The sequence below is a fragment of the Fundulus heteroclitus genome, chromosome 1 (assembly GCF_011125445.2).
Source record: "Fundulus heteroclitus isolate FHET01 chromosome 1, MU-UCD_Fhet_4.1, whole genome shotgun sequence".
Lineage (NCBI taxonomy): Eukaryota > Metazoa > Chordata > Actinopteri > Cyprinodontiformes > Fundulidae > Fundulus > Fundulus heteroclitus.
Genome location: NC_046361.1, coordinates 32,622,434 through 32,649,414, shown reverse-complemented (window position 1 = coordinate 32,649,414; position 26,981 = coordinate 32,622,434). Strand labels below are relative to the sequence as shown.

Sequence of the window (26,981 nt, the reverse complement as noted above, 5' to 3'; positions counted from 1 at the left end):
TTGGTCGTTTGAACCTGTGATACTTCTTATGTTTTGCTATTCTTTCTGTATCTCTTTCTGCGGGTGTAGAAGCAGACTCCAAGGATGTTATCTTGTATTCTCTTTTTCCTCTCCTCTGTTTCAGTCACCTTTTCTCCCTGTTAATGTCTCACCTTTCTCCCTTCCTTTCTTTCTCTTGTACCTTTCTGTTTCTGTGTCCATTGAATTTAAAATAATCCCAAATTAATGTCCAATAAAGCTTTTTGCATATATATCAAAGCAGTAATGCTCCACTTGTGAAAGTAAATCTGTTGGGCTCTCTTTGGCACTAAGAAAGCAAGTCTGAGTGTTACACTGCCAGACAGGACATGTTAAGAAAAAAAAACAAACATTTTACACATATATGTACAAACAGTTGTTAGTAAACAGTGCACACGTGACCTCTTTGGGAACAAAGGCATATTGGAACCTCATTGGCTTGTCCTGACCTTCCTGGTTTCCATCCTGCTGGGAGATGTAGATATTTTGAGTGCAGAATGTGAGATGTACCAGACGTAACTTTATCTCCTGATACCTGTTGCACAAACTGAAGAGGCTGCTGTTGCTTAGTTTGTTGTCAGGGGCACAAGTTGCAAGATGGTGAGGTTATCGAGTTAATCAGATGTAGGGCTTAGTTTTCTACACATGATCGCTGCGGGGTGCTTTTCATCACCCTGTTTCACAAATCTCTCTGTCAGATTGGTCAGGATGCCAAGCTTGAAGCAGCAGCTGAGCATTCAGCATTATGATTTTCACAGTATATGAGATGGGACTTGTAATTGAGCGAACAGTTGGACCGGCACATGCTTTCATTCTGTGTGCATGACTTACGGAGAGAGGCTCTTAAGTTTGCATCTTAACATCCAGGGCTGAGAAAATGTATTTGCCCTCTCACAGGTTTTTGCTTTGTTTTCTACATTAACATGTTGCACATCAATGCACAAAAAAATAACAATTCATTTACTAACAGAAATAAGTTATCATAAGAAGAAACTCTGGCCTGTGTGAAAAAGTAAACTCCAAAAAGTAAAGATGCATTGGCCAAAAGTCTCCATATTTTTTTTGGAATGCTAAGTTACATTTTAGACTTTGGAATCAAGAACTGATGATATGAAATAGGCTTGAAGATCTCCAAAAGCAACACATCGAGCTGCCCCCTAAATAAATTTAAGAAGGGATGAGAAAGAAAGCCAAATAAAGCCTTTTCTAAGATGCTGGGTCTCTGAGCCCATCCATGTGGTCACAAAAGAACACAGAACAATTTTCTGTGGCACTAGTGGCCTTTAATGACAGTAGCCTGATAGGAAGGAGGCTGAGAGACAGCCTTATGAGGTCGAAGGGCCGGAGTCGAACCCGGAACAGCCACATGAAGGACTAAGGCCACCATTGATGGCGTACGCCCCCTAAACAAAATTTACACCACTGCAAGCCTCGTTTTCCTCAGACCATACCATATCATACCAATTTTATTGATAAAGCACTTTAAATACCCACAGGACCAAAGTTCTATACACAATTATAAGATACAAAATGATCAATCATAAAGCAATAAGTAAAGGGGTATAAAAAAGTAGTAATAAAATTAAAGAAAGTAAAACAATGTCAACATCTCAAATTGTGTCAAAAGCCGAAGAAAAGAGATGAGTCTAAAGTATAAAGGAAGAAAGGTAGGATGCCTGTCTAATGCCCAAGGGAAGGTCATTCCACAGCTTGGGAGCTGCTACAGAAAAAGCACGGCCCACTCTGAGCTCACGCTTCGTCTTCGGCACCCTCAGTAACAACTGGTCAGTCGATCTAAAGGAACGGGACGGTGTGCAGCGATGTAGCAGCTCAGACAGATAGGGTGGGGCAAGGCCATCAAGAGCTTTAAAAGCAACTAAAAAGATTTTTAAATTAATCCTACAATGTACTGGCAGCCAGGGTAGAGAGGCTAAAACAGGGGAAATATGCTCCCATTTTCTTGTACCTGTTAGGAGACGTGGGGCAGCATTCTGTGCCCTCTGAAGCTAGGAAATGCACAGATCACTGATTCCCTTATGGAGTGCATTACCGTGAACTAGCATCGTTAATGTCAATGCCTCAGCAATAAGAAAGGGACCGGACAAAAATCTAATCAATGGAAGGGTTCCATGTCCAAAACCATTGATGTCCAGAAACAACACAAGGGTCCGAATAACAGAATATCGTACCTACGATACAACATGGTGCAGGAGCTTTTTTCAGCTCTGACATCTGGCAATAGTTAAATCCTTTCTGAGTCAAAGGGACCTCAAAAAGGCTATACATGCTTTCATCAGCTCCCACATTGACTATTGCAATGCACTTTATGTTGGAATGAATCAGGGTTTGCTCAATCGGCTCCAACTGGCCCAGAACACTGCTGCTCGCCTGTTACTAACACCAGGAGACGCAGTCATAATACTCCGGTACTTCACTCCCTCCACTGGCTCCCAGTTCATTTCAGAATTGATTTCAGACTTTTAATGTTTCTTTTTACAGTTTTGGACGGCATCCCAACCTTCTTATCCATGTGATTTTTTTACAAACCCATAATCCGATCACAGCGCTTCGGTCTGCTGACCAACATCTTCTGGAAGTCCCAAGGTAAAAGTCCAAACAGTGCGGTGTCCGTTCATTTGCTGCAGCTGCCGGTCCAAAGTTGTGGGATTCATTGCCCTTTGAATAGTGGATAATTAAGGATTTACCTATGCAAACGCATCTGTTTAGAACTACTTTTAGCACATATAGCTCTTTATCACTTCTATTCTGCATGTTTCTGAAAATGGTTGTCTTTTATTTTCTTTATTCTAGTTTGTATTTTTTTGCACTACAAGGAAGCACGTTGGCTCAGTGGTGACTGTTGTAAAGTGCTATACAAACAAAATCTGATTGATTGATTGATTGATTGATTGATTGATTGATTGATTGATTGATATATATTGTGATAGTCTGAGGCTTCTTTGCTTCTTCAGAACATGGAGGACTTTTGATGAAAACATGAATTCTGCTTTCCAGCAGAAAATCCCTAAGGAGAATTTCAGGTCACCAGTTTGTGACCTTTAACTAAAATACACTTTAGTTGCAGAACAATGATGTGAAGCACAACAGTAAGTCCGCCTCACAATGTGAAATTTAAAGTTTGGACTTAAATCCCATTCAGGCACTGAATAAAGCGGTGAACCACAGGTTGGTTGTCCTCAAAGCCTCTCAATGCAGAATTAAAACATTCCTGCAAAGAAGAGCGTAACCAAAGATCTACCAAAGCACTGATGATGGCACCTGTTGCCACAAATGGTGGCAAAATCAGCCGTTTAACTAGTAAATACATCCTTACATAGGGTCAGATTTGTTTGAATATATAGCTTTCTTTCCCTTAATAAGTTCCTTGTAATGGAAAACGGCTGTTTTGTTTTTACTCAGGTTAATTTTGTGTAAATTAACATTTGTTGATGATCCAAAACATGTAAGAAGGCCCAAAAAAAAAAGCAACAACAGAAGTAATCTGTAAGGTGGAAAATATATTTCTGAGCACTGTACGTGTGCCGTTTAAGATCTCTGTTGCGAGAAGGTTCTCCAGGCATTGGAAAAATCTAAATTAAGACATTTTAATCATAAGTATAAATAGGATGTGGAATTCTGGGGGAAACGATGCAAAGCGCGGCAGATAGCATCTTCCCTGCTTCATTTACATCTGAATGCAAATTTCCAAGGATCAGACTTTGACCATTGTTGTTCTTTTTCATCTTGTGCAGCTTGTAAGGTTTGACAAATGATATTGTTAAAATTATTTTCTGTGCAACTATCCAAGTTCACATTATACATATTACAAAGCAGGGCTTCTCAGCGGATCCCCTCGCTGCTCTCTTGATGGTTTGCAAGGAACTTGAATCACACTTCAAGGCTTTAAATAAGCTTAGTCGATGTCTGGAACACTGAGAAATGGCCTCGTGTTTGTGGCAAAAACAAAATATTACATTATGCTGCCAAAAGCATTCACTCACCCATCCAAATAATGGAGACCAGGTGTTCCAATCCCTTCAACAGCCACAAGTATATAAAATCAAGCACTTAGGCATCTGGAATGTTGCAGCAAACATTGGTGTCGCTGTCAAGCGCTCAGTGAAGTCCAGCATGGTTCTGTGAGGATGCCACCTGTGCATCCAATCACAGAACCAGTCGTGAAATTTCACTCCTAAAAATTTCCAGCCACCATGTACTGGTAGTAGGCCATGAAAATTGAAGGGGGGGGGGGGTTACTGAGGCCCAGAGGTCACCAGCTTTCTGCAGGGTCAATCGGAACAGACCTCCGAATTTCATGTTGCCTTCAGATTAGCTCAACAACAGTGTGTAGAGAGCTTCATGGAAGGGGTTTCCCAGCCAGACATCAGGGGCTCCCAGAGAGGGACCCATTCCTCATTTTAACGCAGGGGGAAGGCTGCACATTTTTGTAAGAGTTTTGTAAGAGTTCTCATAAAAACCCTTCTTTAATTCTCATAATTTTACAACTTTATTCGAAAATTCAGCCTTACCAGAAGAGTCGAATCTATTAGCTTTAAAGGGTGGACCAATGTCATACTGAACCATATGGATTGAGGATGGGATGTCCATTTTTTTTTTTTTTTTTACAATGTTTATATGCGGAGTGGTGGCCTAGAGAGCCGGGCGTTTGCGCCCTGGAGAGGCTGCAAACATTGCCTGTCACTCTGGGTCCCTGAACAGGAACCTTGGCCACATATTGGTTCCTGCATGCCAGTCAGTGTGGCAGCACACCGCTCCTTAAGCGACGGCTTAAATGCAGAGACAAATTTCCCCCTTGTGGGACTATAGAGGGAAATTTCATAATTATGGCAATATAGGGTATGTAAGTATGAGCTCACTGACTGTAACATTAAGTAATTTGACAATTTCTCAAAAAAGGCAGTAATTGACAGAAACTCAGTGGTACACCTAATGTTTTTATACTGGTGTGTAGATAATTGGTTCAAATTGTGCCTGATGATAAAAACAAAAAATTAATAAGTATGTGAAATTAATTATGGCGATACTAGAGCTCCAAAATGTGAAGAAAACCGGATCAAATGTTTGCAGATTAGTTTCTGGTTCAAAGCGGTGAAAAATAAAAACATTTGTGCTCATTTGTGATTGTTGTCTTTAAGCCAACGATCATCATGAAACCCTGGTTGCTTTTGATGAATTTTGCAGCCACATGTTATATATTTTTAATATATTTTATGTGTTAAATAGTCATGTGGATGCATGTGTTTGTACACTATTTGGCATAAGTACTTCAATCTCTTTACTCCTACACTTTTGCAACCACAAAGAAGTGTTTTATGGGGGGTTTATGTACACAAAGCAGTGAAAAATCAAGAAATTGGGGGGGGAAAAAATCACATTTGGTTTTTAGAAATATTTGCAAACAAAAACAGAGAAGTTTGTCATGCGAATGCATTCAGCTATTACTATGAGTCAATACTTTGTACATATTTTATTCCTATTACAAATGCAGGTTTCTCCATCAACTTTTCATATCTAAGGAAACTTTTGTCCATTTATCCAAGACCAACAATTACTCTGATTCTCTTTTTTACTGTCTACATGGTTACTTCTTGTTTGTGTACTTCTTGTTTTTGCTTCGTAAAACAATGGCAAAATTTAAATAACTATATATATATATATATATATATATATATATATATATATATATATATATATATATATATATATATATATATATATATATATATATATATATATAGATAGATAGATAGATAGATAGATAGATAGATAGATAGATAGATAGATAGATAGATAGATAGATTTTTTTTTTTACTGTTATGTCCTTGATTAAACTTATCCCTAAAGTTTAACAGACTTTTCAAAGCATCCCACCCCGACCCATCGCTTCTGATTTGATAATTTATGTGGAGAATGGATTCAGATTGCAAAGTTGGCCAACTCTATTCTTAATATGGCTCCAAACTTGCTGTTTGATAACAACAATTCAAGCGCTTCGTGTACGCCGACGGCTTTTAAGACCAAACCACATTTCAGAACCAACCTTGTGTCTGTGTGCCATGGGATCCAGTGTAGTTTGGTGCATTTAATTTAATATTTCATCAACTTGTATGCCATGTGCCTGGGGTGACACGTAAGATTCAAGGACTGGCGCACTGCACCCCTATCTGAAACTCAAGTCCATTGCTCTTTGCAGGGCTATAAATACTCATGTGAGTAATGAATGATAAGATGAAATGCATCTTAAATTACAAAAACTAGCTCAGCACCTTGGGAGACTATTGATGTTTTTTACTAATCATGTCCCTTTAATTTTTATACAGCATTTTTCAGTGAATGTTCATTTTTAACCAGAGAATAATAGAAAACAATTGCCTTTTTTTTAACTGGTCACCGCACACCATTATGTGGCTTTTCGAGGTATTTCTTCATTGAAAGTCTCTAAGAATAGAAGAAGAAATGCCAAGGACTTCCTGTTTCTAAATGGTGAAATCATTTAACCCCCCGTTTTGTTTCCAGTTCAGACGGTATCCCAGTATAAAAAAGTAAAGAAAAACTAAAAATGAGCTCAGTCACACTCACACACACACACAAAAGTAGCGTGCAGGCCGTCGGCGTCTTGCTGCAGCGGGGAACGTTTTTAATTCACGTTTACTGGGCTTTATCTTTCTGGAGGACAATGCTGCGGTTCTTCGCTGAATGCGCGTCAACGGAATCCCGTAGTGCGTCACCAGACAGCAGGTCGGTGGAGCGAGCGCTCTGATTGGCTGCGGGCTGGAAACCTCCCTGCGCACCGCGCACACTCGAGTGGAAACCTCTGCGTGGCGTCATGGAGAGACTGAAGTTTAGTATAAGAGCGCAGCGCGCAGCGGGGCGCAGGGACTACCGCTCAGCTGGGAGACGCTGGAGATGACACTGGGGCGCTTGTAGACGGTTTTTGAACACTCGTTCGGAGCAGAAAGGTAAGAATCGGTTTAAAATTTGTAAAAAAAAAAAAAAGAAAAAAAAAAAGAAAGAAGAACACGAATGCTCAGAGGATAAGCTTTCGTTTTTGTTTTTTTGCTTCGGTTTTTGTACGGCTTGTAGCGCCTGGTTGTGGTTTTGTTTTGGCAGCTTTTATTAAAGTAACTTAGTAAGATTTTCAATTAAAAAAGGATAAGAAAAGCACTGCTATTCACAGCGACGAATTGCGTTATATATCATTGGCATCGATAAAGTTTATACTGAGTCAACTTAGTGTGCCCAACTGTGTTGTTGGCTCTGTGCCGCAGCCTTTTAATTCAATATCTCTGAACTTTGCGGTGATTTACTACGAGGTAATAATAGATTATGTGACTGCTACCATAACCAGCACTAAACTTTCTAGGATTTGATGTTTTATAGAGGTCAGGAGGGTCACCAAGCAAGCAGACGATGTGTTTACAGCTATTAATTAAAGAGGGTTGCTCATTATCTCTGAAGTTATGTCTTAATGTCTGATCTAAAGTTGTCCTACGATTTTATTCTGATCTTTGTTTTGACTTGGGTTAATTTTTTAATCTAAAGCACATTGTGCTTTGGAAAAGATTGTTTTCTGGCACAAACTGGAAATATGTTATTATTCCACTGCTTTGGAGAAGCATTTATTAACATTATGTCTCAATGCCACTACAGCCTTCAGTTAGTTTTGGAGTGGGGTTATGTGATAGATCGATACAAAGTAGCTAATAATGGTAAAGTGTAAGGAAGATTCGCATGGTTTTTAAGGTAGTCAAACATCTCATAGCTATCGCATCTGAGAGTCTTTATCAGCTCTGAAGAGTAAGAGACCATGATTGTTACCCATTATATTTTGCAAAAATGCTCAGATTGTATAGAGAGTGCGCGTTAATATGAATTTCTAAGCCCTACCACAGGTGATTACATTTCCAAACAACTATGACCAGCTTTCCTGTCTCTTATTAAGAAAATCGTCCCCACACAATAATGCTACCACTGCCATGCAGTGGTATCATGGGGATAGATTTTATGTGATAGATCTTTACTAGTGAAGACAAAATGTGCCTAAAACCTGAAAAGTGTGGCAGTCATTTGTATCAAAACTCCTTTTACTTGGATACCCTTAATTAAAATCCACAATTTGCCTTTATAAGTCATCTAAATAGCCAATGGATTGTGTTTTTTAATAGGATAAATAAAGCAGTTCTGTGAAGGGATCAGAGGTTTGTTAGAGAACATCAGTGAATAAACAGCATCAAAACCACATAGGAAAACCCAAACTGACCTGGGCAAACATCGTAAAGCAGTTTAAATCGAATTAACCGAAGAGCCAGCTTAGAGGGTAGACTTTTAACTTCACTAACAGTGTTTGTTATGTTTTCCAGTTTGGCAGCCATGACTTGCATACATCCCCAGCATGGATCTCAGTTCTATGAGAACAGCATGAGCAGCATGGAGTCTCAGAGCGCAGACCTCGCCTCTTGGCTGGACATGAGCAGCCCACGGGACCACCTCTCTCCCCCTTCCCTGCCGAGCGCCGGCCCGGTGCTGCGGACGCCCGCCGAGGACTACGAAGCCTACTCCTGCCAGTTCACTACAGCCCCTGCCCACGTGACCTCTCCCTCAGACCAGGAGGGACATTTCAACATGGAGGAGCTCCAGATCTACGGCTGCTACCCGGGGCCGCTTATGCTGAACTATCCCGGTGAGGCCATGTCTCCCGGCGGGTCGGATTATTACGGCAGCCCCGCGACGGCCTCGTCCCCTTCAACGCCCGGATTCCAGGGCCAGCAGGCCTCTAACTGGGATTCGGTTTTCGGGACATATTCGGCCAGCCCGGAGTGTTGGATGGCTAAGGACTTATCAGGACCAAATGCATCCACTTTATTTCCTTTCACCTCTGGAGCCGTGGAGGACATGTCTAATTTTGGTTCGTCGCTCTTGCAAGAGCAGGAACTGTTTGCTTTGGCTCATCCTCTTCAATCCGGACTGACCTTCCCGTCTGTCGTGAGGGAGCAGGGACTCGGCCTTCACGGCAGCGAACAGCTGGACACAAGCTTATCCCCCAAGCTGAGACGTGGAAATGAGGGCGACTGCGCGGTGTGTGGAGACCATGCCTCCTGTCAGCACTACGGGGTTCGCACCTGTGAGGGATGTAAAGGCTTTTTCAAGGTAAGCAGTGGACAAAGTTGCGTAAAAGCTGTTCTTAAGAGTTTCCCCGGTCAGGTTGAAGCTCACCCGGTGTCTTGTTCTACAGCGCACAGTGCAGAAAAACTCCCGATACGTTTGCAATGCCAACAAAGACTGTCCGGTGGACAAGAGGAGGCGCAACCGGTGCCAGTTCTGCCGCTTCCAGAAGTGCCTCGCCGTGGGGATGGTGAAGGAAGGTGAGCAAAATGCAGGAAATTCTGGCAATTTCATATTAGAGATCGACCCAGAGGTAACAGGAAAGATTAATTTACCGTGCTGTCCCATTTTCATTGCATACGAGGATTTCCAGCCCATATTACCATGTGTTCTCCTAACTTCTAACCTGAGCTTCTTCCTGTTTTTTAAAAAAAACACCTGTCCTCATTCTGGAAGCTCAGGTTAATCCTTCTGCTAATAGTTAGTAGTTACCAAGTTAAAACTCCAACTTCAGATGGTATGTTGCTCAGAAAACGGTGGAGGATCATTACTAAATCCAAATTAACTGGTTATCCAGGGAAGCCTGCTTGTGGTCTAATTTAATTGTGGCTAAATTAAGTCTCATCATCTTCATGCTCTGCAGAAATGAATCCCCTTCGTTGCTTTAAGGAAAAAACATCATGTAAACAAAGAGTTTCTTTAGTGCATTTGCGTCATGCAATAAACTGCTTAAAGCTCTTTATTTTAATGCTTTAAATGCGATTTTAGGGAACATCTACTACTTTTGATCATTTATGTTTTTGGGAATCACACCTGGTGGTCAAATCAACTGTTAGGAGAACCTGAACATGGTGAACAGATTCAGCAGTGTGTCTGTTCATATTAGGTATTTACTGGAAGAAAAGGCCTTATAAAGTCTTAAAAAGCACTCCTGATACATTAAAGTGGTTTTCAACCTTTAAGTGAAAAGCATGTTAAATCTTTTGGTGTTGAAAGTAAAAAAAGATACGTCAGAGTATCCACAAGTGCCATAATTTAATGTAAATATGTTAAAGCATAGAAATAAAAGCTTAATTCTTTTTAGGTTAGCCTTTAATTTGAGTGCTTGGTAAACTATAGAACCAAAGTGAACCTGATTGTCTTTTTCTCTTACAGTTGTGAGAACAGACAGCCTGAAAGGACGCAGAGGTCGTCTTCCTTCAAAGCCCAAAGTGGTTCAGGACCTGCCAGCCCCTGCGTCCCCAGTGAACATGATTGTGTCCCTCGTTAGGGCCCAAACAGAGTCAAACCCCAGCATCGGGGCTCTAGACTACTCTAAGGTGAGAATAAACACCGTCCTGCACTTCTGAGCTCATGGGATGGAGCTTGACTAAAGCCTGTGACCTAACATCTTTTTAAAAATGTATTTCTTTGCAGTATGCAGAGCAGAAATTCATCACGGACCAGAAGGAAGACGAGAGCGACGTCAAACGCTTTTACGAGCTGCTCACGTCGTCTTTTGAGGCCATCAGGAAGTGGGCGAACGACATCCCTGGTTTCTCCGACTTTTGTCCTGAGGATCGGGAACTTCTCCTCGAATGTGCGTTTATTGAACTCTTCATTCTGCGTCTTGCATACCGGTAGGTACAACTTTCAGTCGTTTTGCTTTGTTTTTTGGGACATTTAGGAATGCTGTTTTCTTTAAGACGTCTTTAAAACACATTAATTTAATTTCTTTCTTTTTTTTTTGAAGGTCAAACCCTGAAACGGGGGAACTAATCTTCTGCGATGGCACCGTGCTTCACAAAACGCAGTGCGTTCGAAGCTTCGGGGAATGGATCGTCTCCATCTTGGAGTTTTCCCAAAGTCTTCACTGCATGAAACTGGACGACGAATCCCTCGCCTGCCTCTCCGCCCTGGTTATAATCACTGGTAAGATTAATGCTCTGATCCCCGTTTGAGTTTAAATAGCAGCGGGTTTTGACAGCATAAAAAAGAATAAACGCAGCAGATCTCCTTTATTGTATTTATGCAACATCAGACTGGAAGAACAGCTGCCAGGCACAGAGCAACACAAGCTAATTTATGACACCAGTCAAATATCACAGCCTATCAGAATGCAGGTTAGCATTGAGAACAAGGAGTTGAGCAAAGGCTTGCACGCTCACTGATTATTATTTTTTTTGTGTGTATTTTATGAAGTTACAACCATAAACTTTCAACATAAGGAGCGATGTGTTATAGTGGTTAGAGCAGGGTACTTTTGTCCCAAGAAGTTCCCCGGTTTAAATCCCAAGAGTCCCTAAGCAAGACCCTCAGCTCCAGAATGCCACTGATCCCTAAGGGATGGGTTAAATACAGAAGATTGGGACGTGCAAAGTTGTGATGACAAATAAAGATTATTATTTTTGTGGGATTTTATGTGAAAAACACACAAAGTAGTGCGTAATAAAAGGAAAAGGATGCATGGTTTTCTACATTTACAAAAGTCTGCCACACTGATGTCCTCAATCAGTAGAAGTCACCTAGAGCCCACTTGTGTGTCAATTACATAATCTCAGTATAAACCCAGCTGTTCTGTGAAGTCCTCAGTTGTTCGGTAGAGAACAACAGAGAACAACATGCGTCATTAAGGCCGAGGAACGCGGAAAAGGGAAAAAGTTCTGCAGATGGATAAAGCAGAGTTGGGTTATACAACAATATCTCAGGCTTTGAACATCTCACCGAGCTCTGTTGAAGCCATCGCCTGAAAAAAATGGACAGTATGGCACAAGTGCAAAGCTCTCAGTACAACGGATCTACCCAAACTGACCGGTCAGGAGCTCGGTGGGAGTTGCAGAAAGCCGCAGCTCAGGTGGAAACATTTGTCAGCAGGATAACTATAAGTCTTGCATGCCACAAATCTGACTTTTGTGGAAGCGAGGTGAAAAGTAGGCAGTTTTTGAAAGCAGTGCCATAATGAAATGTGAGGGTTGCACCCTTATGCTGTGAGGATGGTGTTAATAAACTCTTTTAGGGAAATTGGTGACATATTGTGAAAAGATGGCGCTAAATAGAGAACAATCCTGGAAGTAAACCTGCCAGAGGCTGTGAGAGACTTCAAAGACTGTGAAGGTTGAGCTTCCTGCAGGATAATGGTCCTAAAAACAGCCAGAGCTACAGTGGAACGGGTGTAGCTCAGTGGCTCGTAAAGTCCATGTCAAAATGCAACGGAGAACCTGTGGCAAGTCTTAAAAATTACTGCACAGAGACGCTGTCCATCCAGTTTGACTGAGCATAAGTTATGTTGTAAAGAATAGGCAGAAGTTTCAGTGTCTTGTAGAGACAACCCGCTCTCCCCAGAAAAGTGCAGTTGCTGCAAAACATAGTTCTTTAAAATGTCTAAATAAGATGCTGTTTGTAGACGCCGGAAAAAAGAAAGCTCAGCATGTCTTACCGTTTCTGATTGCAGATCGTCATGGTCTCAAGGAGCCCAAGCGTGTGGAGGACTTTCAGAACCAGCTCATCACCTGCCTTAAAAACCACATGTCTGGCTGCGGTTCTGAGTCGCTGCCGCCCAATTTCCTGTCCCGGCTTCTTGGGAAGCTGCCTGACCTCAGGACTCTGAGCACGCAAGGCCGCCAGCGCATCTTCTACCTGAAACTGTCGGACCTTGTTCCGCAACCTCCGATCGTGGAAAAGATCTTCATGGACTCCCTATTGTTTTAAAATCTATTTTCTTTCTGACATGGCAAGAAAGGAAGAGGACTAAATTCTTGGTGAATCTGCAGTTTGGTGCTACTTCTTAGTTTGTGCTGATAGACATAGCATCTGGATCCGGAGCAACATGGGGCATCATGGTTGACGTTTTGGACAGCTGTAGTCTGAAGATGGATTTAGAAAAGGTCCACTCTGCAGACCAAACCGCGACTGTTTACATTCATGACTGGAGACTCTTCTGAATGCGAGGAATATTAGCTTAACTTCCCCTGTCAGCTACAGTGTGAAAATGTTCTCTGTGCAGCTTTTTTCAAGCAGAACTGTGAGAGCTGAAGCTTGAGTGAAAACAGTTTAAACAGTCAAAGTTATTTTTTTTACAAAACCAGCTTGTGATCCAGACAAAGTTTCCATTTCTCAAAAACGTGAGGCAGAAGCCTCTTACCGATCGATTACACTTTATATTAAACACCGCCATGATATTTTTGGTGATATTTTTGGTAGCTGAAATCTATGAAAATTATTCAGTGGTATCATTCATGTATCATGAATCAGCATTGAGCAGCTAATATACTGTGTATTTTTTTTTTTAAGTACAGTCTTACACACTGTGGTTTTCTTTGTGTTTTTTGAATCTTTATGAAAACACCCAGCTGTGTTGACATATGAAATGTGTCCCTGTGTGCAGGGAGATTTTTGTTGTGGGCTTGTTTTTGTACATGTAAAAGTGAAACTTCACTGCTCAAATGTAAATAAATGCAGAATTTAATATTTCATAACCATTAGTCATCTTTACTCGGGATAATGAGGTCTGGAAACTTGAATTTCTTGCAACCGACAGGGCAAAATTGTCAGATTGCGCTTGCAGCTTGTCCCCCTGGGTCAAGTAGAGTCCTCTTTTAGCTCCTAGAGGATGACCCCCATGCACCCCTCCCACCCAGTTATGTACTAGTCTCCTTTTAGAAAGCGATGGAACTCCCCGTCTTGTCTCGAATGACCCAGACTGCTCTGTCATTATGTTATGCTAGTCTATATTATGGAAGCATGCGCTTGTGACATTACATAAATGCATATCTCGCAGTTCCTGTGGTACCAAGGTCCTCGAAGGAAGCAATGACCCTTTAAAACGGTCAAGCAGGAAGGAATTAGATCATCGGTGATTAACAGGACTAATGAGCAGGGAGCGAGAGTCAGACCGGAGCACAAGGAGGGCCTACCGGACTCTGCAGACGTGAAGAGCACTTTAATAAAATGACGGCACAAAGTCATCACATCGAGGCAGATTTGTTTCAAAATTATGGGACAAATTCACAAAATATGAAAGAATACATATTTTGGAGGCCATAAATATTATTATTCAATAATGCAAATTTTACAATCTTACCTGATTGAAACAGCTATGCAATGAGATTTACGTGCAACCTCAAGAGAAACACATGCAACGACAGGCTTACTTTGCAAACGGTTAAAAACATCCGCCGGTCTCCGCCGGTTATTGTGAAGTAAATTCAGGGGCCCGGCTTTTAAAGACCTTCTTCAAATCAAATGAAATTGGTGTCAATCAACAAACGAAAACTTTTGCTGCACAAACCAGCACAAACGTAGCACAAACGTTTGACACCAATTTTGATTTGATGAAGGTGTGTGTGTGTGTGTGTTGGGGGGGGGGGGGGGGGGGCTGGATGACCTTTTGACCTTTTCATTAATATCTTCAAAACCAAAGCAGGACAAATGAAAATTTTTGCTGCACAAACCAGCACAAACGGAGTCGAGTTGATTGACACCAATTGCGTCTGATTTGAAGAAGGTGGGGGGCTGGTTGACCTTTGATGACCTCTAAAAACATTTGTTTATATCTTTAAAATGATAGCGGCACAAACGAAAATTTTTGCTGCACAAACCAGCACAAACGTAGCACAAACGTTTGGCACCAATTTTGTCTGATTTGAAGAGGGTGGGGGGGGGGGGGGCAACTTCACTCAGGTGTCCAGGACTGGTTTTAATGTTTGTTTTAGGGTCATTGTAACAATTTCAGCCATCTAGCTGTTAATCATCGGGGAATTTGAATAATTTGGAGGCAGGCAATCTTCTTCAGATTAACTAAACTCCGTCAGCAGTGACTTAGACCCTCAGCATGATGCTACCGCCACCATGCACAGCAGTTAGCGGAGTGTCATTAGGTTTGTATTTAGTGTCACTATGACTAAACAGCTCATACTTTATCACATCAGGTCATGGGAACTTTCTTCAGAAGACCTTGATTATTTGGGCAGCTGCAAATTTACAGCTTCTTTCTGCTTGGAAACCTGTATTCCCATGATCACGTTAACCTCACTTCACAGTAGACCAGTGGAGTCCAGACCTTTGGCCACGAGGACCAAAACCGTCAAGTTGAAATTACTCATGGGCCACAAGTATTTTTTTAAATCAGAAATCAGACAATCAAAGTAGTTAGTCTTTTTCTAAATCAATGTAGATCTAGTATTGCTTGCCTGTCTTTTTAAAAGACAAGCATACAGTTTGATAGTTGTTTTCTATTTTTTTGGCTTGGTGAAATCATTTTTTTTCTATTTACATCAGCACAAACAGGATAAGGGTCACTCTTTCTTCAAAAAAAAAGGCTCACTGTATTCAACTTAGTTTAAATCAACTGTGGCAATGAGAAAAACTCGCTGGATGTTTGTGGTCCTATTTACTATGAAATGAATATGAAAGCAAAAGGTGTGATTATTAAAAAGACAAATACTGCGTGTTGTACCGGACTTTTTTTGTTTTATTTTTCAGCTTCTTTTTTTTTCTTAAACTAACCCTGGAGATCCGCACAAATTATTCTCAATGGCTCCTGGACTTTTCCAGCTCACTCTTCCTTCATTAACATTTACATCCAATGCGTCGTCACGGCTATCTGCATTTACAATGTAGCATAAACTGGTGTTTCTGTGATGCACCAATCTCAGGTTTCCTCTGACTAAAGATGCCCAAATCCCCAGTCTGGTGCAGTAATGTAACATAAAACTTGGATGCTTTCATAACCTTGCAACCACGTAGAGCTTGTGCAACAAGAGAAACTGGATAGTCAGCATCCCTGTGATCACACAGCCTCCCTGTGTGATGGCACCCCGATAAAGATAGCGTGGACAGCAGCTCCCCTGTGATCGAGCCAACGCCATGCCTCAGCTGTAACTCTGGAAAGCGAGAGCAACGTGAACGCGCCTCGCCAGGAATGCAGACAATAATAGAAGATCACAAGCTTCGGGCAGAGTCACGGGGCCAGCCCCCCGAGAACCTGACTGTTCCTCGCACATTGCGGAGGACTCTCGTGAAAAGGACTGAGCGAGTGTCGCTTCACAAAGTGAGGCCCGTCGGAAGAGGTATGCATTTCAGAAACATGCCTGAAACGTTCCCGTGAAGGCCAAGTGACAGGTTTCACGGTCAAGACGATCCAGCAGGGCGATTTGAACAGCGTGTACTGTGTCACTTGATCCAGAGGTGAGGCCGGAGGCTCGGTCACATCATCCAGGCAAAAACAGTACGAGTTGAAAGCATAAGCACATAATGATACCATTAAAAGGTGTTTTTTTTTTTTTAACTAGGTTCCACATTAATTAAATATTTGGACTCAAAGTGCAGCAGTATCATGCTTTTTGATGTCACCCACTTCAACAGGTGAGCCCCGTCAGAGGTTAGTAACACCAATTTCTGTTTCACGGTGCCCGGTGGTGGGGTTCGTAGCACTGTTGCCTCGCAGCAGGAAGGTCCTGGGTTCAGATCTCTGTCCACATGGAGCTGCCATGTTCTCCTTGTGCAAGAGTGGGTTCTCTTCAAATACTGCGCTTGCTCACACAGTCCAAAAGATTCCCTTAGGATTGACTGTATGAATGGCTGTTAGTCCTAAGCTGCCATGTGATGGAGCAGGTGAACCCCACCTGATGATAGGCAACACCTGCCCCCTGTGACCCAGCAAAAACAATGAATGAAAATATATTCTAAATAAAAAAAAAAGAAACAGCTTTATGCTGACATACGTATGCACTAAATTCCAGATGTACAGATAAGCTGAAGCTACGTTTGAAGGATTTAATTCACTCTTGTAACCAGGAAATCCCAACCGCATTCTAACAGACACGTTGGTCTTTTAGCAGGCAGGATGTAAAAAAAAAAAAAAAAACTCTTCGGTTTCACTTTACATTTTAGGTTTCCTGGAGAATAAATATGGATTTGGGTTTAGATTTCCTACCAAACTGGATTGGTTTTTAAACTATGAACGCTTCCTTAGTCCTCAGAGAGGTCAGAGAACACCTTGCGCCAAGATGGAGACAGGAAATGGAGAACAATGGACGCTGACTAAAACCTCTGATGCATCGTAGGTGACTACCTTAGTTTCGTGGCTCACCTCCTGTGGGACAAGTGTGTTCCCATTTCTAACAAGGAGACGTTCTGAATACATCCATTTATAACAAGCAGCTAAAACAGGCAGTCATGAAATGAAAGCAATAATGTCAAATATATATATCCGAGAGGGCTGGCAGGCAGCCCACACACTTGGATTATCCTGGCACTCGCCACCCTGAGGTCACTCCAAGACAGCTGCTTTCACCGAGAGACGTTTTTTACAGCTCCAAGTTCTTTCACTCCGCAGTAAATTCTCCTAGTCATATTAAAAATCATCCAAGAATCAGTAGTTTTTAGCTGCAATAACATTGAACTGACTGCAGTAGTAAGATGCACACAGCAGAAAAAGCAGTAAATAGCGTCATCTAGTGGTCAAAGTGTTTGGCTGTGATTTTCTAAGCGTTAACGTCTTGATATTTTTACCATCGTTCTGAAATCTAGTGAAGCTTTATGTGACTCGACACCTTTATCATCATTTCACCCATACAGATAAGATTTTATTTATGCTTTTATTTTAAATAGATATTTTTCCCCCACCAGCTTTGTACTTTTGTGAACAGTCGCATAGCCAATGTTCGGGTTAAGACTGAAGCCTTTGTAGTTTTCTTTGTAGTTTTCTACAAACTAGACCTAAAATTCAAGTACGTTAAGAAATAGATAATCACTGAGTTGTATAAAACAAATGCACAGGGAAAAGACATTGTAATGAACATTGCACACTTTCCTTGAATAAACTTAAAGATGCTTCAACTTCAACCAAAACACTTTTATTTTTAAAAAAAGTGATCATTCCAACAACAGTGTTGTAATAAAGGAGATATATAAAACATAAAAACAATTTTCCGCATTGAAGCAAAGAACATTTTTTTTTAAATGACAAATGCATGCACAGCAACGGCTTCAGGAACATGCAGTGAGGGAAGTTAGGGGTACATGGGTCGTGCGCGCTAACCACTGCGCCACTGAACCACGCCCTACAGTTGGTCATTTGACCAAGGGACAGTACTGGGTACCCTGAAGTTTGGACCAAGGTGGTTACTGGGCCTGGTGGCCTGTCTGCAGAAAAAGAAAAAAACAAAGTTAAAAAAAAAAGATCAATATCAAAGAAAATATACATACACAGAAAATGTTGCAGTGAAGACTATTTACATTTGGCTCAACTTTGAGTTCACTCCCCACACAAAGGGCGCTTGACCATCATCTGCCTCTGTGAAACAGAACAGAGCGGTTTTACCTTTACAGATTAAAGTTCTCATTTGTTCCAAAAAACGATAAATGCGTACCAGACAACAGCTTGCTGTAAAAGTCAGATCTACGTCTCATCTTTAAGCGTTTTAAACTTGCCTTTGTCCCAGTCCTCAGACATGTTCGGGTTGACCCAAGTGTTGACTGGAACATGCCAGTCACCATGTCCACTATGACTTCCAGCTGTTTAAAAAAAGGAAAAAAAAGCACAAATCACACTTAAACAAAATGATACCCCAGCTCTGGTCGAAGGACAGAAACTGAAATGACCATCTCACCATCTTCAGGGTCCACAGATATTCTGTCCTCACAGTTCTCTGTGTGGTGAGCAAGCTCGTGCTTGGGAACCAGGTGGCGAGCATTAAATGGACAGGTTTTCAGTCGGCTCGCCAGTTCTGGGTGATTCTGGGGTAGAGATTGGATCAGTTTCTCAGTTGGAGCAGGAAGGACATTCAATTTACCCACTTCTAAAATCCAAGAAGGAATTTCTGTCTTGAAGTTACAGGAAGTGGGGGAGGATTGGTGCATTAACAATCAGTTCTTGCTTGTTTTGCTTTTAAATAAATTTCCGCCATAAACAACCCCTTTTCCTGTATTACGTACATTTATTCCAACAAACACCACCAAAATCATTTTAAAACCAGCGCAGGAAGTGGGCTAGACAATATCTCCCACCCCAAACATGAAGCTGTTGCAGATTGAGAGCTCCTTCAGTGGCTGACTGCTGCATCCAAGGTGCACCAAGGAGCATTATCACAGATCCTTCCTCCGAGCAGCTCTTAGATTTTATAACCATCTGTTCTCAACAACCTCAAAGTGGTTACAACTGGCTCCGTCCGTTTCAGTCCTTTCACCCATTTTGCCTGCTGCTGGTGGTCAGAGAGTTCAGCGGTGCCGATTGCACGACTACTCTGCCTCTCAGAACAGGGGTAGCCATGCAATCGGCACCATTGGCTTTGTCAACCGTGATTTTTTTTAATTAATATTCTATCAAGTGGAGCCAAATTCTGTTCCAGACCAATTCCTACATCCTCACCTTCAACAATGGCACAGTGGACAAAGCCATTCTGGGTAAAACCCATCTTACTGCTCATCTTTTCTGATGTGGAAACAAGGCCATCCAAATCTATTCAATATTCATCGCTAAATGAGTAAATACTGAAATGGTTAAAAAAAAAAAACACCTTTGGGTATTTGGCACCTAATTCATTGGTTATTCTTGAATTCATCTGCAAAACTTAAGCTTCCCCAAAGGTATTTTAAGGCCGAGGTGGAGTGGAAACTATAGTTCAGTCCCAGTCGTGTCCAATGGTTTCTAGGTAGGTTAAAATGCAGGTGTTCCTGATAAATGGGACAACAGCACCATCTGCTGTTTAGTCTGTACCTGCAGTCAGTAGTATGAGTACAAAGAGATTCTCTTGTACTGGGAGCAACAGCTTTACTACACTGAGGTAACATTACGTAGCTATGAATTTCTGGACAAAAACTCCTAAAAAGCATAAAACTTAAAGGAACAGTAATCAATAATGACACCTGGTGTCTCAAATCAGTAAAACAGCCAGCCACTGAATGTAATATGTCGTTTCTACACTGTTCTGTTGCTGCCATTAGTTTACTTCCACAGAACATATTCTGTTCCATTTCTGACTGCCATGTTTTCAGGCTGCTGCTCTTTTGCCAAGATAAAATACCAAATGCTGCTAAAATGTTTCTTCATTGCATGATTTTTTTCCCCCCCATTTTGAATAATGCATCACTAACTGGTCATTGACAAACTTGACGACCTTAAAAATAGAATCACTTTTAAAAAAGGCTTTTAGGAATTCAATAGAAAACCCTCTGTCATTTTATCATTGTCTCATTCCCAAAAATGCAGTATTAGTTTTGAGAAATGTAGAAATTTCAAAATTGCCTGTTCAATATTTAAGGTTTGAAATTGATTTGCTCCACCACCTCTGGGAGAGTTTACTAAGCTAAAATCCAGCACTAGTGGAAAGGTAACAAGAGCATCTGCTAAAAGTGACTAATACCTCAGATGCACAACATTTAGTCAATGTTATCAGTCAAGGGTACAAAAACTTAGAACATCCCAGCTGTTACAATAAAGTCTACTATATTCAGTTAATTTAAAACCAAATGGCTCACAGGGAACCAGATCTGTGATCATTAATGTCAGATTATCCTTACGTGCAGTGTTAATGTTCCACCATCTTTTATTCTATTGTTCTGTTATTGATTGATTGATTGATGTCTTCTGATTGGTGGTTTCTTGCTTTTTTCTTATCAACTTGCCAGGGACTACAGATGTAAAGTTAACTTGACGCCGCCAGATAGATTTGCTTCGCATATCTATCTGGAAACCTTCCGTTGAAGTAATTTTAGGAAGGGGCGAAAATACTGGTTAGCTGATTGGCCTATAAGTAGCCTTCTGGCTAATTATGGCATATTTAAATTTAAATGTTTATGAATATGCACTGTCCCTTTAAAAAAAAAGAGAAAAAAAACATTACAAAAAAATAAATATATAATCTGGTACAGAGATAAACACTATTCACTTAACCTATATCCAACCTGATATTTCACATATGTACACCAGGCAACTCCAAAGGTACCTGGTGTACAGAAAAACTTTTGAACCCACAAAATATTGACAGTGTTTCCAGGAGTGCATGTTGTAACCCACCTCTGATCAACTTACCTTCCTGCACTTAATCAGATGGTAAGGGAAGCGGCAGGACCGGATTTGGTGGTTTTTGTCAAACGGACATTGTAGTAGTTTGTCTGGATCACAGTTTCCTTTACTATCTGAAAAGTAAAATGCATCATGAATAAAGATTATTTTTTTAAACTGACTGATGTTGCAGATTACAAATGAGCTCATTTGCAAAAACAGAAAAAACGGCATTTTTTTTAAAAAAATTAGCTGAGGCATGTAATTTACTCGTTGCATGGCGCTGCTTTTAAAGCTTAAATCCATTGTATTGCCGCAATCCACTGCTCGTATTAGAAACTCAGTCAAAGTTCCTGTTTTGTGGCAGAAGCCGGTATGCACACCCCCGCTGTTTCTTAGTTAAAGCCTATAAATCCATTGAGCCAATCAGTGCAACAATTTTACGTCACGCGACACTAACATGGTTGCGCCTGTGTCTACAGAACCAGGCGAGGAGAATGGGATGTTTTTACCGCTAAAAACCACAGACTTTTGGGCAGATTACAATGGAGACGTTTGATGAGACAGATGAGGCTGTTGTGTTATCCAAACATGGACGAAAAAGGAAGAGAAAAACTGCCGAGCACGCCCGTAACATGGCGAAAAAGGCGCGGCACAGCGGTGGAGCCATAGCACCCCGAGTTGCCTGTACCCACAACACAGCTAACGTGTTGCCTTCTGATGAGATTTCCCACATCAAGTTTTGTATTCTACTACATATAAGGTCAAACAAGATGCTACACTGTTGTCTTATACGGACATAATGACTGTCAAACGGCTAAGACCCAAAGTGGACGACCCAGCACAACAAAAGTCAAGAGAGCTCACTGTGAAGTACTTTGTCCTGACCAAGACGCGGGGAAAAAGTCCAGTCTGTAAAGCCTCGTGTATGAGGCTATTTTGTGAGCATCGTGTGAATCAGAGGAAAGAGGACATTCACCTGTACACATGGTTAGAGAATCAGAACAAAAAATGACAGCAACATGGTGGCATCACCACTATTTAGGCAGTGTTGCTAGCAATTGACTACGCGAGTATAAAGAGCTATGGCTTTTTTCCAGACTCCTGCTATGGGCAAAAAAAAAAATGTTAGTGTGTTAGCAATACTTTTTGCCCTCAGAATGTAAAAGTTCAAAGAGCTACGAATGGAATATACTTTTCCTGTCCGTGGCCATAGTTTCATGCCCCCTGACCCCATCTTTGGCCGTTTAGAGCAGTAGATAGGAAAGAAAGACACTATACTACTACCATCTAAATGTGTGGACATTATGAACTATCATGGAAATGTCCATGTTTATGGGCAACACTGGTAATGTTATGACTTTAAAGGTATACTATGCAACCGAGGTTGATTTTCCAGCGAGGCTCCCCCCAGAGGGCGAAAGTAAAAGTGCACTGTCATAAAGATGCTCAGCTGTTCTGGTTCCTCTGTCAAGCCAGGCGCGGTTGTTTTGAGCTTAGCAGACAGGCGAAAGCAGAGAAAAATCGAAAAAACGGCAGTACAAACAATGACAAACACAGTGAAGGTATGAACATCAAGCTTCCCGCAGCGCTATCTTGGCGACATAAAAACAAAAAAAATAAAAAAAATAAAAAAAACTTGATATGTTTGCATGTTTATTTGACGTTAACACGCAGTTCTTTGTTGTTGCTGCTGCTTTTGCGCGTGCATATAGTAAATGGCAGGGCAAAAACACATGGAGTTCTCGCCGTAAAGCAAGACCGACTCTCGCGGTCTTGCACGAGACTTCTGAGCCTGTGGGTGCGGGCCGAGGGCTCTTGCAATGGGGTACCGCGCACGTGACGTCACCGTCTCAATAGCAACGCCCCTTTTGCCGCTTAGGTTGGGCATACAGGTAGAGAACGTCCGTAGCAACTAGCTATTACACGCGCAACATAAACAGCGATATGACAGACTTTACAGCCGTTAAACTTTCCCAAGACGATGTTCCATTACTGGTTGATTACTGGTTGCACTGTCGAAGAACACACCAACCTTCAGCTCAAACGATGGCTTGAGTGTCGAGGGCTTAAAAAGACCGGAAAACGGGCCGACTTGATCGAACGGTAAGCTTTGTTTTTTTTTTCCTGCGCGGCGATCATGGCGTCGTCGGCAGTTTTTTTGTTTGTAATCACCGTCCAGGAATCGGTATATGTTTAATGTTTGTCTTATTTGAAATGTTTTTGAGTAAGCTATCCTGGTAGCAGGGTATCATGTTAGCACCTGCTACCATGATAGCCTATATGCTATCATGGTAGCAGGCGCTTCAATATTAACATGTCGGCCACCAAAATACTCTTACCTGTTCACTGCTTGATGTTGCTGGAATTGGGTCAGGATGTTCTTCGGTTGGGCCCTTTCCTCCAACAAAATGCTTGCTACATATGTATGTGAATTTGGTAACTTTTTCCGGGTTGAACTGTTGTGTAGGCTGACCGCACCGGTGTACCCAGCGCACACATTTCTCCTTGGCAGTCTTGAAGAAAACATCCTTCATATGCGGCCGATCAGCGTACCTAGAGACGCTGTTGCACGTTCCATAGCAACAATGTTTAAAAACCATGGTCTTAGATTTGGAAAAAGCAGTCGTTTACCGAGTAAAACCAAGGGTAACGCACGTCTCTTACAGCGACACAGCGGCGGACTATGCAAGCTTGTCCTACTGCGTACCACGTGATGTAACGTCATCGTGACGTTACGTTTCTAAAAATGGCTCGCTCCCGGTATGCCATTGCAAGTACGGTATTTCCCCCACAGACCACCAGGGCGGCCAAGAAAACCTTTGTTCGACCTGAAATGACTAATTTAATCATCCAAAACGGTATGGAACACATTCATTAACTGAAAAATGTTGCATAGTATGCCTTTAAAGCTGCTGCAGCTAAACACTGTTCCTCTACTCGGTCATTTAAAATTAGTGATGCCAAGGTACTCAAAATCAGTGGGGACAAAGTCGGCTTCAAGCAGCTCTACAGTGGTGTTTTCTGTTATCATCCTCTGGTGGAGCGTGGTAGGAAGAGGGAAACTTTTCAGCCTGTACTAGCTCCGCAGATGAGCGGTGTCAAGAAGGCAAAGAAGGATGATGTCCTTCGGTGTGAGCTAGGCGTTACTGAAACAGTGCGCATATTTTAGGTTACTCTTACTTGATCAAATTCATTAACCTTTAGTTTGACTGGTATCACCTTAACAAAATAATAATAATAATAAAAAGTATATATATATATTTTAATTTATAAAAACGGAGTTATTCGTTTTTGCAAATGAACTCTTCAAATATTTAAAGATGTTTTACCATAAATTTCCACCGTTTGTGCCTCATCTTCAGAGGGCATGCTGTATGGACCAGTCCTGGTTCCAAATCTAATTGGAGCAGACATCAGTGCAACCTAGGAGGAAATAAAATTCATATCATGAAATGCATTTAAAGTACATTTAAAATGGGAACAAGCAACTTCCACTTACAAAATCTTGACATTCTCTGACTTACAAACAAAAGTTCATTCCTGACACCTCTATGATAAACCCTTACGTAAATATTAGCTTTCAACAAATGTTGAGGGCTTCTTTTGCACCCCAGAGTTTCGCTAATCGTTTAATTCGTTTAATCGGCCAACTGCAACATAGGCTTCCACAAGTTCCCCTGCGCCAAATAACCACGTTTGACTTAAGTTTCACTTAATTCACCGTCTCAGTGGTGTCTAGAGGCGGAGCAACGAGTCTCTGGTTCAACGCAGCTGACTCCGATGTTGGCAGAGCTCCAACGCGCTGGTGAGGTAGTTCAGCCATGGCGCCACCTTAAATAGATTGTGACCATCGCACTTGCTTAATAAGTCACTATTTCATCTCTACTTTCAGTGACGCTCCTGACCAAAAACAAACAAATAAATGCACACAACAAAGAAAGTTGACCAACAGCAAAATTAGCTAACATGAAGCTAGCTTCCCAACTGGTGATGCTAGCCGGTTCTTTATCCTTAGTTTTCCGATTGCAAGAAGCTACACTACGTTTAAAATCAGAACTTTATGGTTTATCTCCTTTATATCAACTTATCTCTTACCAAAGTAGAAAAAAGTTGTAACTCCAACACACAAACGGAAAGCCACAAACTTTCACAGGGCACGACTGTTTCCTCTCTGTCTTGCTCAAACGTTGAGTGAGCAGCAATGGCCGCGGAGCAGGACCTCCTCCTATTTATAACCCCCGTTCAGTCACGTGACCAGAAGCCTGGCGCTAGGAAGCAGCTAGCCGCCGCAAATCGAGGCTTTAACTTAAAGTTCACGCACCGACTCACATTTGTCCGCTGGACTATGTAAACAAGCTTTAAATACATCATATTTAAAGAATGGATTAAAATATGTTTCAATTACGTGCCGCCAGCACTGCCTGTTGCAGAAGTCATTCCTTGGAGAGAGGCGAAGTCCCACCCAACTCAAGTGGTGCTTAAAGGGGACATATCATGTTGTTTAGCTAATCCTTTTCAAATTGAGATCATTCGGTTGTGGTCTACATAAAGGAAAACTGCAATGCTTTGGTCTAAATTCGTCGTTATTTTACTGCCATATTCCCCTTTTCTACATTCTTGTCTGATAGCCCCCTCTTCTTCTTCCTCAATTTTTATGGTGGTTGGCAAACAACATTGGGTAGCATTACCGCCACCAACTGGTTAGGAGTGTCAATCACGTCAATCATGATTAAAAACAACTATATCCCTGACACCAACTCATTTTGGTGCTGTCTCTTTAAACCCCCAGTGTGTGAGATTTTCACACTGAAAGATAAGATAAGATACTTTATTTGACATTATACATACTAGGTGCATACAACAAAATTTTGTAGATCAGATGGAGAGTTAGCCTGAGCCTGAGCCGCTTACAAATAAATTTACTTTCAACTAGAATTATTTGGCCCACCATTTTTTTATTAGGCCTGGCCAAAATGCAATTTCTGGCTACACCACTGCTGTGAAGTAATATGAATTACTGATTTTTTTATGGCAAAGAGAGCCCAACAGATTTTACATTCGCAAGTGGAGTAATACTTCTTTCGCTATAGTGCTCCACTTGATTTCTATATGCATAAAGCTTTATTAGATTTTATTCTGGGAGTATTTCATGTTCAATGGACACAAACGGAAAGGTAGAAGAGAAAAAAAGAAGAGAAAAAGGTGAGACAAAATGCTAAAAGGGAGAAAATGTGAAAGAAATCGAGGAGCGTAAAAGGAGAGAACAAGATAATATCCTCGGGATCTGCTTCTACACCTGCAAAGAGAGATATACAAAGAAAAGCAAAATAAACAGATAAAGTAAAAATAACCAACACATTGATAACACGACTGAAAAATAATTCAATTCAATTCAATTCAATTTTATTTATATAGCGCCAAATCATGAAACATGTCATCTCAAGGCACTTTACAAAGTCAAGTTCAATCATATTATACAGATTGGGTCAGATTATACAGATTGGTCAAAAATGTCCTATATAAGGAAACCAGTTGATTGCATCAAAGTCCCGACAAGCAGCATTCACTCCTGGGGAACCGTAGAGCCACAGGAAGAGTCATCTGCATTGTACATGGCTTTGCTGCAATCCCTCATACTGAGCAAGCATGAAGCGACAGTGGGAAGAAAAACCACCCATTAACGGGAAAAAAAACCTCCGGCAGAACCGGGCTCAGTATGAACGGTCATCTGCCTCGACCGACTGGGGTTACAGAAGACAGAACAGACACAACAAGAGAGACAAAAAAGCACAGAAGCACACATTGATCTAGTAATCTGTTCTACATTAGATGGTAGTAGCGGGTGAGCCGTCTT

At 41.4% G+C, this 26,981-nt stretch overlaps 2 protein-coding genes across 5 annotated transcripts; one reads left to right on the top strand and one right to left on the bottom strand.

The window, feature by feature from the left end:
• The first annotated feature begins 6,862 nt into the window (after positions 1 to 6,862).
• On the top strand, positions 6,863 to 13,595 carry nr4a1 (nuclear receptor subfamily 4, group A, member 1). Its single transcript, XM_012875552.3, has 7 exons — positions 6,863 to 6,998; positions 8,400 to 9,186; positions 9,272 to 9,401; positions 10,297 to 10,460; positions 10,558 to 10,760; positions 10,874 to 11,052; positions 12,572 to 13,595. The coding sequence occupies exons 2-7, from the start codon at positions 8,410 to 8,412 to the stop codon at positions 12,826 to 12,828; spliced, it is 1,710 nt and encodes a 569-aa protein (XP_012731006.2). The 5' UTR covers positions 6,863 to 6,998; positions 8,400 to 8,409; the 3' UTR covers positions 12,829 to 13,595.
• A 4,364-nt stretch (positions 13,596 to 17,959) lies between these two features.
• On the bottom strand, positions 17,960 to 25,744 carry zgc:56699 (zf-U11-48K domain-containing protein). 4 transcript variants are annotated; one of them, XM_021323038.2, is made up of 8 exons: positions 25,223 to 25,342; positions 24,849 to 25,027; positions 24,457 to 24,550; positions 21,152 to 21,258; positions 18,732 to 18,858; positions 18,553 to 18,636; positions 18,358 to 18,415; positions 17,960 to 18,264 (listed from the first exon to the last, which is right to left on the bottom strand). In XM_021323038.2, the coding sequence occupies exons 2-8, from the start codon at positions 24,948 to 24,950 to the stop codon at positions 18,183 to 18,185; spliced, it is 654 nt and encodes a 217-aa protein (XP_021178713.2). In that variant the 5' UTR covers positions 24,951 to 25,027; positions 25,223 to 25,342; the 3' UTR covers positions 17,960 to 18,182. The 4 variants fall into 4 exon arrangements, with proteins under 4 accessions (XP_021178713.2, XP_021178712.2, XP_021178715.2 ...); XM_021323037.2 differs by having other exon boundaries at positions 24,849 to 24,958; XM_021323040.2 differs by lacking the exons at positions 24,849 to 25,027; positions 25,223 to 25,342 and adding an exon at positions 25,639 to 25,744.
• Between the last annotated feature and the right edge of the window lie 1,237 nt (positions 25,745 to 26,981).